We start from the raw sequence: 13,855 nt of genomic DNA, 5'->3' as shown, positions 1-13,855 counted from the left end.
TGAAACATATAAGATCCTGAGGGGACTTGACAGGATGGATGTTGAAAGCATGTTTCCCCTTGTGGGAGAGATTAAAACTAGGGGGCACAGTCTAAAAGTAAGAGATCTCCCATTTAAGACAGAGATGAGAATTTTTTTCTCCCAGAGTCATGAGTCTGTGGAGCTCTCTTCTTTGGAGAGTGGTGGAGGCAGGGCCATTGAATGTTTTTAAGGCAGAGGTAAACAGATCTTTGACAAACAAGGGAGTCAAAGGGTACAGGGGTAGGCAGGAAAATGGAGTTGAGTGCACAAACAGATCAGCCATGATCTTGTAGAATGGCGGAGCAGACTCGAGGGGCTGAATAGCCTACTCCAGCTTCTAGTTTCTCTGTTAACCACTGCTGCCCCTGCTGAAACTCTCTTGATCATCACAGAGGGGTTAATATTGAGGCTGTTGTCAGTTTGAAAGTGAATGTGTATGTGAAAGAAAGAAGGAAATCAACTTGCGTTTTTATCGTTCCTTTCACGACGTTGGGATATACCAAAGCACTTTATAGCCAATTAATAACTTTTGAAGTGTAGTCACTGTTATGTAGGAAATGTGGCAGACAATTTGTGCATGACAAGGTCCCGCGAACATTCATGTAATCTGTTTTTTAGGGGTGTTGACTGAGATAAATATTGACCAGGACATCAGGGAGTACTCCTTTACTTTTGAAAAGAGCACTGTGGGATGTTTTATGTCCTGCTGAGAGGGCAGGTGGTTTAACGTCTCATCCAAAAGCCTGCACCTCCGACAGTGCCTTCAGTACTGCACTGGAGTGTCATCCTAGATTCTGTGACCATCCTTGGAGTAGAACTTGAACCTCAAGTGTACAGTTCTGGGCACCACACTGTAGGAAGGATGTGATTGCACTGGAGAAGGTGCAGAGGAGATTCACCAGGATGTTGCCTGGGCTGGAGCATTTCAGCTATGAAGAGAGACTGAAAAGGCTAGGGTTGTTTTCCTTAGAGCAGAGAAGGCTGAGGGGAGATATGATTGAGGTATACAAAATTATGAGGGGCAATGATAGGTTAGATAGGAAGAAATATGTTCCTTTAGTGGAGGGGTCAGTAACCAGGAGGCATAGATTTAAGGTAAGGTACAGGAGGTTTAGAGTGGATTTGAGGAAAAATATTTTCACCCAGAGGGTGGTTGGAATCTGGAACGCACTGCCTGAAGAGGTGGTAGAGGCAGGAACCCTCACAACATTTAAGAAGTATTTAGATGAGCACTTGAAACACCATAGCATACAAGGCTAGGGGCCAGGTTCTGGAAAATGGGATTAGAATAGTTAGGTGTTGGCCAGCACAGACACGATGGGCCGAATGGCCTGTTTCTGTGCTGTATAACTCTATGACGCTATGACTATGACTCATGGCCTTCTGACTCCGACGAAAGTGGTTGATACTCTGCACGGTTAAAGTAATTCCAGTCCAGGAATTGCCAATCATACCTTCAGAAGCAATAACTATGTCCAAAAAGAATTAGGAAATGAAAACGATGTGCTTTTTTGGGAACTTTTTAATATTTTCTTTTTTCCATTATTGAAAAATATTCAAAGCTGTAGTATCACTGAAGCAAAGACTGTACCAATCGCACCATTTCCAACCTCCCGCACTGCATAAATTGAATCTCTTAATGTTGTAATTAATTGATGTTCCTTCTCCATTCACACCTTTATGTTATAAAAACAAGAAATGCTGGAACCACTCAGCAGGTCTGGCAGCATCTGTGAAAAGAGAAGCAGAGTTAACGTTTCGGGTCAGTGACCCTTCATCGGAACTGACAAATATTAGAAAAGTCGCAGGTTATAAGCAAGTGAGGTGGGGGTGGGGCAAGAGATAACAAAGGAGGTCTAGATTGGACCAGGCCACATAGCTGACCAAAAGGTCACGGAGCAAAGGCAAACAATATGTTAATGGTGTGTTGAAAGACAAAGCATTAGTACAGATTAGGTGTTAATACACTGAATATTGAACAGCAGCAAGTGCAAACCTGAAAAAAAACAGTGGGTAAGCAAACTGAACAAACTAAGATGAAATGAAATAAATGCAAAAAAAAATTGTAAAAAATGTAAAAAAGAATGTAAAAAAAAAAAGGAAGAAAAAATAACTAAAAATGAAAGTAAAATGGGGGGCTGTCATGCTCTGAAATTATTGAACTCAGTGTTCAGTCCGGCAGGCTGTAGTGTGCCTAATCGGTAGATGAGATGCTGTTCCTCGAGCTTGCGTTGATGTTCACTGGAACACTGCAGCAATCCCAGGACAGAGATGTGAGCATGAGAGCAGGGGGAAGTGTTGAAATGGCAAGCAACCGGAAGCTCAGGGTCCTGCTTGCGGAATGAGTGGAGATGTTCCGCAAAGTGGTCACCCAGTCTGCGCTTGGTCTCCCCAATGTAGAGGAGACCACACTGTGAGCAGCGAATACAGTGTACTACATTGAAAGAAGTACAAGTAAATCGCTGCTTCACCTGAAAGGAGTGTTTGGGGCCTGGGATAGTGAGGAGAGAGGAGGTAAATGGGCAGGTATTACACCTCCTGCGATTGCAGGGAAAGGTGCCATGGGACGGGGACGAAGTGGTGGGGGTAATGGAGGAGTGGACCAGGGTGTCGCGGAGGGAACGATCCCTTCGGAATGCTGACAGGGGAAGGGAGGGGAAGATGCGACTGGTAGTGGCATCACGCTGGATGTGGCGGAAATGGCGCAGGATGATCCTTTGGATATGGAGGCTGATGGGGTGAAAAGTGAGGACAAGGGGAACCCTGTCACGGTTCTGGGAGGGAGGGGAAGGGGTGAGGGTAGAGGTGCGGGGAATGGGCCGGACACGCTTGATGGCCCTGTCAACCACAGTGGGGGAAAAACCTCGGTTGAAGAAAAAGGAGGTCATATCAGAAGCACCGTCATGGAAGGTAGCATCATCAGAGCAGATGCGTTGGAGACGGAGAAACTGGGAGAATGGAATGGATTCCTTACAGGAGGTAGGGTGTGAAGAAGTGTAGTCGAGGTAGCTTTGGGAGTCGGTGGGCTTATAATGGATATTAGTAGATAACCTATCCTCAGAGATGGAGACAGAGAAGTCGAGGAAGGGAAGTGTCAGAGATGGACCATGTAAAGGTGAGAGAAGGGTGGAAATTGGAAGCAAAGTTGATAAAGTTTTCTAGTTCGGGGCGGGAGCAGGAAACGGCACAGATACAGTCATCAGTGTACCGGAAAAAGAGTTGGGGGAGGGGGCCTGAGTCTGACTGGAACAAAGAATGCTCGACATATCCCACAAAAAGACAGGCATAACTGGGACCCATGCGGGTACCCATAGCGACACCTTTTACTTGAAGGAAGTGTGTGGAGTTGAAGGAGAAGTTGTTCAATGTGAGAACAAGTTCAGCCAGGTGGAGGAGGGTGGTGGTGGATGGGGACTGGTTGGGCCTCTGTTCCAGGAAGAAGCGGAGAGCCCTCAAACCATCCTGGTGGGGGATGGAGGTGTAGGCCTTTGTGTTGGCTGCTGATCTGCACCCACGCTTCTCTGCCTCTCGACTGCCTTTCTATGTTACTTGACTCCAATCAATGAGGTCCTCCTTTCATGCTTCCCTCTGTCCTCACTGCCACATGACATCATGTGCCAACCCAGGTTTTCATTTCTGCCAGACAGGCCCATGGCCTCCCTCTGTTCCAATCTGGGCAGCCTCCATTAAAATTCCTCAATAGTTCAAAATCAGCCACCTTGTACCTTTTATATTTGTTGAGCTCTTGGCTCCTAATCTGCATCCTCCATCATCTATGGCGTTCACTTCTAGCGGTTCTGACCTCTGCTGAGCAACTGGGATGGTGGCAAATTACTAGGTAGTGTCTAAGCCACTGGAGCGGTGCGGGGCTATTGGGGTGTCTGGGCCTGAGATTTGGCCTGAAATACACAGCAGAGTGTAGTCTGTATCAGTGAAATCAGTCCTCTAAAGGGGGTAATTTGCACTGTTCTGGCAATTTACAGTCACTCTCTCTCCCTAACGATTGTTTGGAGCAGCATCTTGTGCTCCTGCTTTCTTGCCCATTTTGGCGGTGGTGTCGTTCAATATATTTTAATACGGTCACTCTGCCGTGATCCTGGAAAGTCCAGCGGAATGAGGAGTGCAAGTTCCTGATGCATTGGGATTCTTGCTCCACTGCAGTTAAAATTGAGTTCAATCAAGGAATTGCAGTCCTGTAGTGATCAAACTTCTGTCAGTTTACCAACGCGTTCAGTACTTTCCTCATAACACTAATCTGCCTCCTCTGTTTCCTTATCAGAAACCAAAGAGCTACACAGCTGCATCAGCCACCTTGGTGATAAATCCCCAGATAAAAATAGATTCTCACCTAAACAAAGTGTGTCCATCCACAGAGAACATTTATAGTGATCATTTTTACGCCCAAATGGATGTTGTAGTCACAGCACTGGATAACGTGGAGGCAAGGAGATATGTCGACAGGTAATGTATAAATGAGAAGGTGTCTGTTGACAGGATATAAAGGGTGGTGTCCACAAATAGAATTGACACCCAACTAGCATTAATTTACTGATTATCAAGCAACTTTATGTAACATGAATTGAACGCACTTGTTTTACAATTTAAAAATTTCTTTTAAACAACTGAAAGAAATGGAGATTAGCGTCCTTATCGCTGGTTTATAGTATATGAATAAGGTGCATTTTATTTACCTTACTTCGGAATCCAAGGATTTTAGCCAGTCTTTTGGGATCAAGGTCCATGAGCATTCCATTCGGATACTGGTTAAATTTTAATGTCAGCAAAGAGCTCTGTCAGCATGTTATCAACAGGGTAAGCAGTGAAGTATTCCTGAGAGTGTGATGCCAAAGTGAGGAGAGGACATCTCGCGCATCTTGCCCAAGGGTACTTCATTAATTTGAGATTCATATGATTTGGAGAAGAATATCAAAACAGTATCAAATTTAGAGGCAGGGCAACTAAACTCAAAAGGTTTTTGATCTTTTAGGAAATCGAACTTTTCATCAGCAAATGTTGAAGGCAATCAAGATGAAAGCAGGCCTGTGGAGTTTGAGCTATGAGGAAAAGTTAAGGAGCTCAGTCTCATTTCCATTGAGAAAAAGACGATTATGTAACATGATAAGATCTTGAACAAACCGTTATGTTTGGTATCAGAAATCTCTCTACTGGTTTACTTATTACAATAAGTTTGAATAAGTAGTTTAACCTCAGTTGCATGGTCTGGCATTCTTCTGCCAAAGATATCAGTATATGATACTGAGTGCAGTCCCAATAATATAAACATTCATTGTTCATTATTTGACCCGTTATCCCTGTTTCGGTTTGTAGGAAGCCTGACTTTGCCTGTGGAAGCTGTCTTGTGTACATGCGTAGTAACATTGTAGCAGTAGTGTCAAAATGTGGTTGATTTCTGTCATCGGGTTAATGCTTAGGGGTAAGGGTGAAATCTTACAAAGGACAATCCTGGAATCCAGGGAAAGGGAAAACAGAAAAGGATGTCGGAACAAGAGAAAAGAGAGCTAAGGTAGAGCAAACTAGGGACAGAAACAAAGAAGAAATGATATGAAAAGTCAGTGGGAACAAAGTCAAGTTAAGAGAGAGAGGACTAAAATCATTACAAAAGGTGTCTGGATATAAAGGAGAAAAAGGAGCTTAAAATACACAAAAAGTAAATGTACAATTTAGCGCGAAAAACAAGTGAAAAGTTAAAGCCTGGTCTGGGTCTGGAACTTCTTAGGCCACTCTCAACTTGGAGAATTGCCTTTCTTCTGATTAATCTCACTACGTTCTTTTTTGTTTCACACACAAGTAAGGAGGGAGATCGTAGCTGCAATTTGCAAAGTTTAAAAGATTTAAGCAGTCAAATCAGGAATATTGCTTTAAGTGTAACAGTTGACCAAACTTTCAATACTGAATGTGTGGGGGGAAATAAAGTGGTGCTTTGAAAAATAAAGAATTGGCAGGGATAGAGCTTCTACTTTGGGTGCAGTGATTCAGGCTCTTGTGCCCATTTTGAGAAGTGCTTTTAATCTTGAGTTTCCACTCAAAAACTCATGCATATCGCCAAATGCAAAATCTGCCATGAACCAGTGCAATCGGGCAGTGTTTTAAAATACAGATTTTCTTTGAAAGAAAATTTGCTTTTAAAAACATTTTGATATATTTGAGTGATGTCCTGGTGTCATTTGATACAGCTGAAAATGCGTAAATGGGTTTCTCTCAAAAAAAAAGCATTTTTAATCACAGTGTCAATCCACCACCTGATTTTAAATGACTGAAAATGACTTTTTTTTAAAAATGCAATTTATATTGGGGTACAGTAATCAATTTAAAAATAATTACATTCAAAAGTTTTTAAATTGTGCCTACTAATATCCTTGCATCCAAAAGAACCAGCATAATTTTTAGAGCTTCCTTGAAGGTCTCCAAATGAGTGCAATTTGTGGAAACTCCCAATGGTGATTGACTCATTGTGGAGGGTAAGGCCCTAAAGGTTTTAAACTGGCACAAAAATCATGGAAACTCCACTTGGACTCGGCATAATTTGAGTTTGATCTTTCACGATTTTTTTGTGTAGGTTATTGCCAGTTTTGGGCAAAAGCTCTACCCTTTGAATTTTCTATAATGCAAGGACATTACTTTTTGAAGGGCAATCACAATAGGCAGGGTATTAAATTATTAGACTCTATTAATCACTTTAAGTCATAGCTTTTATATAAAACAGTTTGGTTTGTGTAAATGGGATTAATTACCTGCTTATGTATAAGTTCCACCAGGTGCAAGTTCTGTATAGCTCGTATAAATTAGTTGTAATTTATGTCTACGAATTACACTAACTTTTCCAGATCAACTGTTGTTTATTTACTTAACAGTTAACACTTTGTCTTTTCATTTACAGTCGATGTGTATCAAATCAGTGTCCTCTACTAGATTCAGGAACCATGGGTACGAAAGGACACACTGAGGTCATTGTGCCAAACCTAACAGAGAGTTACAACAGCCATGTAAGTGCACTACTTCTAAATGGTGCAGTAACCCTGTGCTTGGCTTTAACTCAGTCAAGTTGGGAAAATTTGGAGGAAACCATTATTAGTACAAGAAAGATGCAAGAGGGAAAATGTGAATATTTAGTAACAATCATACCACAGAATTTAAAATTAATTTCCCTAAATTAACAGCTGGCAGACCTGTATGACTTTAGATATGCATTTTTCCCAATCATCCAAGAAAAACTCTTGGAAACAAGTATTTTTTTTTTAAAGATCAATGCTAATTATCGTTTTCTGCTCATTTCACCCCCAAGTTTTTTCTAACTGGCCCCCTTCCACTCCTGATTTTAAAAAGGTGTATAGTCCAAGAGACTTTTCCTACCTCACCCAAGTAGCTATTCTTAATGTGTGAGCTTAAATAATGAGTGCTGGCCCTTCAGCTTTTTGGGTTTCAGGTTGAAAGCTGATTTTCTGTCCTCACACACATGCACTTTCCTTCAGGGTTAATCAACAGCAAGTATCCTTATTCACTCTTGCCAGCCTTGAGCTGTCAGTCTGCTTGCAATACCTCCAAAATCAGCTAACTTGTACAGATTTTTAATTTTAATTGTATTTACAAAAGTTTAAGCATGCGCACATTGTAACCTATATTTATGGACCCCTCCATAAAATTCAGTGCGCAACTTCTGTTTATGAAAAAAGTTACCTTTAACATGTAATAAAACAAAGTACTGATTTCTTCGTCTTGTGGCCACTCAGTTTAGCCTATTATATTGTATTATATTCCGCCCATGTGTTTAACCAGGGTTCCCGATTCTGATTACCAACCAGTGACCAGTGCTGGAATTGGATAAGGTTGGGCTGCCATATCTACTGTAGTCAAATAGCCCATTGACACTGTGTCACAGTTTGATAGGCTGTTCAAGTATCCACTATCCAAAGAAAGCCAGTCGGCAGGGAATTCTGACTCTAACTTGGTACTGGCGGAAACCTAGTGCTCATAGAATCCAACCTGCAGGAAACCCAGAGATCGTGGAATAGTGCCATAGCTAGGCATGGCAGGACATTCAATGTTGATAGAACCATCCCTTAGTGAGGAATCTAATCTGTTCAGGGCAGGAGCAGATGAGAGATAATAGGTAAGAGAATCAGAATTGATGGTCAGTGAGTGGTGTCAGCAATGACTGTGTTACAACAGTGATTGCAGTTCAAAAGTCATTCATTAGTTGTAATGCACTTTGGTATGTCCTGAGGTCATGAAAGGCACTATATAAATACAAGTTTTGAATTTATGTACAGGCTACATAAGCTGAATCAAATTCAGAGTGTGTTGTAATGTGTGGTGGGCATTTGCTCTGCCATTAATTTAGGATAAAGAGCAATAAATAGATGTCATTCCTTTGAAAATGTGAAAGCTGAGTGCTTTGGTCAATTATTTTCCATTAGCATGCATCTTAAGTTAGATTGTTTCGAAAAAAACATGAGATTAGTAGAAAACAGAGTGACTGAGGCAGAGCCTATAACGTTATTAAAATAAATTGGGTTTGTATTTGAAAAGGGTAGTAGAAAAGGCAAAGAAATTAAATTCAAGTAGATTGCTGCAGTTGAAGATTGCTGTGGACACAATGGGACAATTGAACTTCTGTGCAGTCATTTCTATGATTTTGATGTTGCTGAACTATATATACAATAGCACATTCAGCAAGTAAAGATTGGTGCGGTACATGGTGGAAATGATTGCTGTGTGATATCAATGGTTAGAGTTTTGTATGTCTCAACATTTTGCTAATTTAATGTTTTTTTTTTACAGCGAGATCCTCCTGAAGAAGAAATCCCATTTTGCACGTTAAAGTCCTTTCCAGCATTAATTGAACACACAATACAGTGGTCTAGGGATAAGGTATACAGCAGAAGAAATATTTTTAGTTCAATTTCTTTAGGCAGCATGTCAATTTAAGTGCTGTCCTCTTATTTTCTGATGGAAAATCTTATTCCATTTCTTCCAGTTTGAAAGCTCATTTTCATACAAACCCTCAATGTACAACAAGTTCTGGGAAGACTATAAATCAGCAGACAATGTTCTACAGGTGAGACTAATTGCACTGAAATGCAAACTAGAGAATCAGACACTTGAAGAATATCAATGATTTCACAGAATGTTAATTGAGCATTGCAGGACTACTTGCTAGTACAGTGCACTCAAATCGGCTTTTTGTTTTCTTCAAAGTAGATCCAGGTTTCCAAAAGCCTAAAAGAGCCTTCATTATGGCATGTTGAACTCTGGAAGGTTTTGCAGTTGAGTCCGATTCTTCCCAAAGCTAACAACCACGCCTATGTGCTTACCGATAGCATAGGATAGTGCAGCTGAATGCATGCTGGAGAATTGATCCAGGAGGGAGGGCTTTAGATTCCTGGGACATTGGGACCAGTTTTGGGGGAGGTGGGAATTATACTAGCTTGGACGAGTTGCACCTCAATGGGGCCGGGACCAATATCTTGAAGTGGAAGTTTGCTCGTGTTGGGGAAGGTTTAAACTAGGTTGGCAGAGGGTTGGGAACCTGATCATAAAAGAAAATCTGTAAATAGAAGGCAGAAAATTAGTAAGCAAGTATAGAAGGTTAAGGAATCAAAGGAAAGAAGATAGACAGCAAAGGAGTTGTTCAATGATTAGTGGTATATAGTTCAATGCAAGGAGTCTAATGAGTAAGGCAGATGAGCTGAGGGTATGGATAGACACTTGGGAGTATTATTTCATAACTTTGACTGAAACATAGCTTAAACAAGGACAGGAATGGCAGCTCAATATTCCTGTTTTACAGGGTTTTCAGTCAAGATAGAGAGGGGGATAAAAAAGCAGGGAGGGTCACAATATTGGTTAAAGAAGCAATCACAACTATGAGGAGGGATGATATTCTAGAAGGAGCATCAACTGAAGCCATATGGATTGAACTGAGGAACAAAAAAGAGGCAATCACACTGCTGGAAGTGTACTATAGATCCCCAAACAGTCAGAGCGACATAGAAGAGCAAATCTGTAGGCAAATTTCTTAAAAGGACTTTGGAGGCAGAAATAAAACTACCCTAATATTAACTGGGATAAATTCAGTGTAAAAGGTATAGTGGGTGCAGAATTTTTAAAATATATTTAGGAGACCTTTTTCAGCCAGTATGTAGCAAGCCCAACAAGAGAAGGGGCGGTTCTGGGCAGCTGGAACGGGTATCAGTGGGAGAGCATTCTAATGGTAGTGATCATAGTTCAGTTAGATTTAGGGTAGGTATGGAAAAGGATAAAGTTAGGCCAAGAGTAAAAGTTTTAAATTGGGGAAAGGCCAATTCTACTAAGCTGAGATGTGATTTGGCAAAAGTGGACAAGAAATTACTTGAAGGTAAATCAGTGTCACAGCATTCAAGGAGGAGCTAAAGAGGGTTCAGAACAAATATGTTTCCACAAAGAAAAAGGTTGGACACTCAAATCTAGACCACTGCCCCTGAATGTCAAAACTGACAGAGTAGGATAAGGCAAAAAAAAGTGTCAGATACTGAGAGCTCAATACTGCAGAAAGCAGTATTACAGGAGTATAGAAAGTGTAGGGGTGAAATTAAAAAGGAAATTTAAGAAAGCAAAGAAAGGGCATGAAAAACTATTGGCAGGTTAGATCAAGGAAAACCCAAAGAGCAAGAGGATGACTGAGGAAAGAGTAAGGCCAATATTAGAGACCAAAAAGGTAACTTGTGTGTGGAAACACAAGACGTGGAAATGGTTTTTAATAAATACTTTTGAGGGGGGTGGATTTTACGCTCTTCCCTGTGGCAACTTTGGAGGCAGGGAGCGCATATAATCGGTAACCCCTGCCAGCTTCCTGCCTCCACCCAAATTAAGTATGTGGCGGGAAGGCCTGTAAACAGCCTTCCCATCACACTGCCAATTGAGGCTCTTAAGTGGTCAATTAATGCCCAATTAAGTGCCTCATCCTGCAGAGACCAGAATTAGCGCAGAGTGGGTGGGCCTATTGCCACATGGGGGGCACGCCAAGCAAGCCCCTGCTTGTTGCTTGCTGGCTCCGGTGAGGGGTCCCTTGTTAAAAGGCACTTGGTGCCTGAACAAGGGACCCAACATCGGGAAGGGGAGGCCCACTGAGAGCCCCACCTCTGCGCTTGCTACCGACCTTCTACAACACCACCCCCCCCAGCGAAGCTCCTTCTGCCCTGACTTACCTGTGGCCTGTGTCCAGCACCTCCAGTGAGTCCATTACCAGCAGCAGCCACTGCCTCTACAGTAGGGCTGCTCAGTTAAAGAGCTGCTGACCTCTAATTGGCTGACAGCTCCGAGGGCGGGGCTTCCATCGCCAGGGTCCTTGATCCTGGGGAAGGCCCAACGCTGTTCACTTAAGTGCCTTATTGGCACTTGATTTGGCTGGTCTGTCTTTAGCCAGTGGTCGAGATCCCTGTCTCCCAGATAAAATCCTGGCCTTTGTGTCTGTTTTCACGAGAGAGGGATGTAGCAACCTTTGTGGTTAATGTGCAGTGTCAAATATTTGATGGGATAACCGTAGTTAGGGAGGAAATATTAGGGTGTTTAGTATCCTTAAAAGTGCATAAATCACCAAGCCAGGTAGAAATGTATCCCAGACTGCTAAGTGAAGCAAGGGAAGAAATAGTGGAGGCTCTGACCATTTTCCAAACCTCTCTGGTTATAGGCATGGTGCTGGAGAACTGCTAACATTGTACCATTGTTTAAAATGGGAGGAAGGGATAGCCCAAGTAATTACAGGCCAGTCAGCCTAACCTCAGTGGTGGGAAAACTATTGGGAAAAAACTCAAGGCAGTATAAATCGTCATTTAGAGAGACACATCAATCAGGGGCAGTAAGCATGGATTTGTTAAGGAAAGGTCATGTCTGACTAACTTGGTTGATATTTTTTTGGGTAAGTAACAAGGGGGGGGGGGTCAAAAGGGTATCATATTTGATGTAGTCTGCATGGATTTTAGCAAGGTGTTTGACAAAGTGCCATATGGCAGACTGATCAGTAAATTAAAAGTTCATGGGGTCCATGGGGAAGTGGCATGTTGGATCCAAAATTGGTTAAGTGGCAGGAAGCAAAAGTTTATGGTTGATGAGTGTTTGTTTGACTGGAAGGCTGTTTCCATTGGGGTTTTGCAGAGCTTAGTATGGGCCCCTTGCTGTTTGTGGTGTGTATCAATGATTTATACTTAAATGTAGGGGACATGATTAAGAAGTTTGCAATGATACAAAAATTGTTGTGGGGTTGAAGTGAGGAGGAATGCTGTACACCACAGGAAGATAGTCATTCACATTCAAGTGCCAGTGTTTTTGGGCTGTCTTTTAGTCAAGTTACTTTTATTGGATTTTCTATGAACTTTCAAAGAATCACTTTTAGTCTTACAAAACAAATATTTGTCAAATGAATAAATATTACACAAAACTAGCAGCAAAATTACTTAGATCTGTTGTGTGCAAATAGTTAATTCCCAACTGTTAGACCCCCAAGGTCCTACAATAGTCCTGGTTTTCATAACTAGCCTCTTTCCCACCCCCTCGCCTTCTAACTAAGCTGAGTTTGACGATCACTGCAAAAAAAGACTTGGAGGTTCAAGAAAGTAGATGCAAGACAAGACATCTGTATATAAAGTATTCTTTGTGAATGCATTAAAATAAATGTTTTTAAGGTATTTAGATCTCTTATACAAAACCTGATTGACATAATGTTTAAGGATCTAAACAATGGATTGGTCAGGTGGGCGAAAAGGTGGCAAATGGCATTCAGTGCAGAGAAGTGTGAGGTGATGCATTTCGGGAGGACAATGAAGACAAGGGAATACACAATAAAAGGTAGGATTCTGAAAAGTTTAGAGGAACATTGGGACCTTGGAGTGTTTGACTACAAAACCCTGAAGATAGCAGGGCAGCTAGATCAGGTGGCCAAGAAGGCATATGGGATCCTTTCCTTCATGGCCAAGGCCTAGAATATAAAAACAGGGAGGGTATGCTAGAATTGTATAAAACACTAGTTAGACCACAGTTGGATTACTGCATACAGTTCAGGTCACCACATTACCTGAAAGATGTGATTGCACTAGAGAGGGTACAAAAATTTTCAAGGATGGTGCCAGGAATGGAAAATAATTAGAAATGAGGAAAGATTGGAGAGGCTGGGTTTGCTTTTTTTGGAACAGAGGAGGATGAGGGGAGATTTAATTGAGCTGTATCAAATTGAGGGGCTTAGAGAGCGTGGGTAGGAAGGACTTATTTCCATTAGCAGAGAGATCAATAGGGCCATAGATTTGAAGTGGAAGGATTAGAGGGAAGTTGAGAAGGATTGTTTTCACCCAAAGGGTGTTGGTGATGGGGCTCAAACTCACTACCTGAAAGGGTAGTAGAGGCAATAATCTTCATCGCATTTTTAAAAAGCACTTGGATGATGTGCACATGAGGTGGCGTAGCCTCCATATAAATAGAGTGGTCACAAGAACATGAAACTAGTAAATGGGTGACGGGCTCAGGTGGAAAAAGTAGCATAAGTAATTGTAGAACAAATGAAAAGGAATAACGTAAGTCAGAAATTGTGCATCAGGCATTACAGATAAAGGGAAAACTAAGACATAAAGTAATTAAACCAAGTCATAAAATAAGAAATGTGAGAAAAACATTAGAGCAGAAGCCAGGTTAGGGTGTATGTCCCAAATAAGCATTCTTTATACAAATGCACAGTGTATAAGGAACAAATTGAATAATATGTAGACAGAAATGTAACTTAAAGGGCATGACATGGTAGCCACGACTGAGACATAGCTGCAATATACCAGGTTACAAAATCTACAGGAAA

General features: G+C 41.6%; 1 protein-coding gene and 1 long non-coding RNA gene across 3 annotated transcripts in view; one reads left to right on the top strand and one right to left on the bottom strand.

Annotated features, from left to right (window-relative positions):
• Positions 1–13,855, top strand: part of uba6 (ubiquitin like modifier activating enzyme 6) — a 143,582-nt gene that overhangs the window by 92,661 nt on the left and 37,066 nt on the right. The window contains exons 18-21 of one of the 2 annotated variants that reach the window (XM_068030438.1): positions 4,301–4,482; positions 6,920–7,025; positions 8,821–8,910; positions 9,017–9,097. In XM_068030438.1, coding sequence (XP_067886539.1) covers positions 4,301–4,482; positions 6,920–7,025; positions 8,821–8,910; positions 9,017–9,097 — 459 coding nt within the window. The remainder of the gene's footprint in view (positions 1–4,300; positions 4,483–6,919; positions 7,026–8,820; positions 8,911–9,016; positions 9,098–13,855) is intronic. The other variant, XM_068030439.1, reaches the window with a different exon arrangement.
• LOC137369353 (uncharacterized) lies at positions 1,542–4,738 on the bottom strand. The gene is made up of 3 exons (XR_010974934.1): positions 4,713–4,738; positions 4,370–4,505; positions 1,542–1,751 (listed from the first exon to the last, which is right to left on the bottom strand). It is a non-coding gene; the product is annotated as an uncharacterized lncRNA (long non-coding RNA).

The sequence above is a fragment of the Heterodontus francisci genome, chromosome 4 (assembly GCF_036365525.1).
Source record: "Heterodontus francisci isolate sHetFra1 chromosome 4, sHetFra1.hap1, whole genome shotgun sequence".
Taxonomy (NCBI): Eukaryota; Metazoa; Chordata; class Chondrichthyes; order Heterodontiformes; family Heterodontidae; genus Heterodontus; species Heterodontus francisci.
This window is presented reverse-complemented; position numbering and strand designations above follow the sequence as displayed.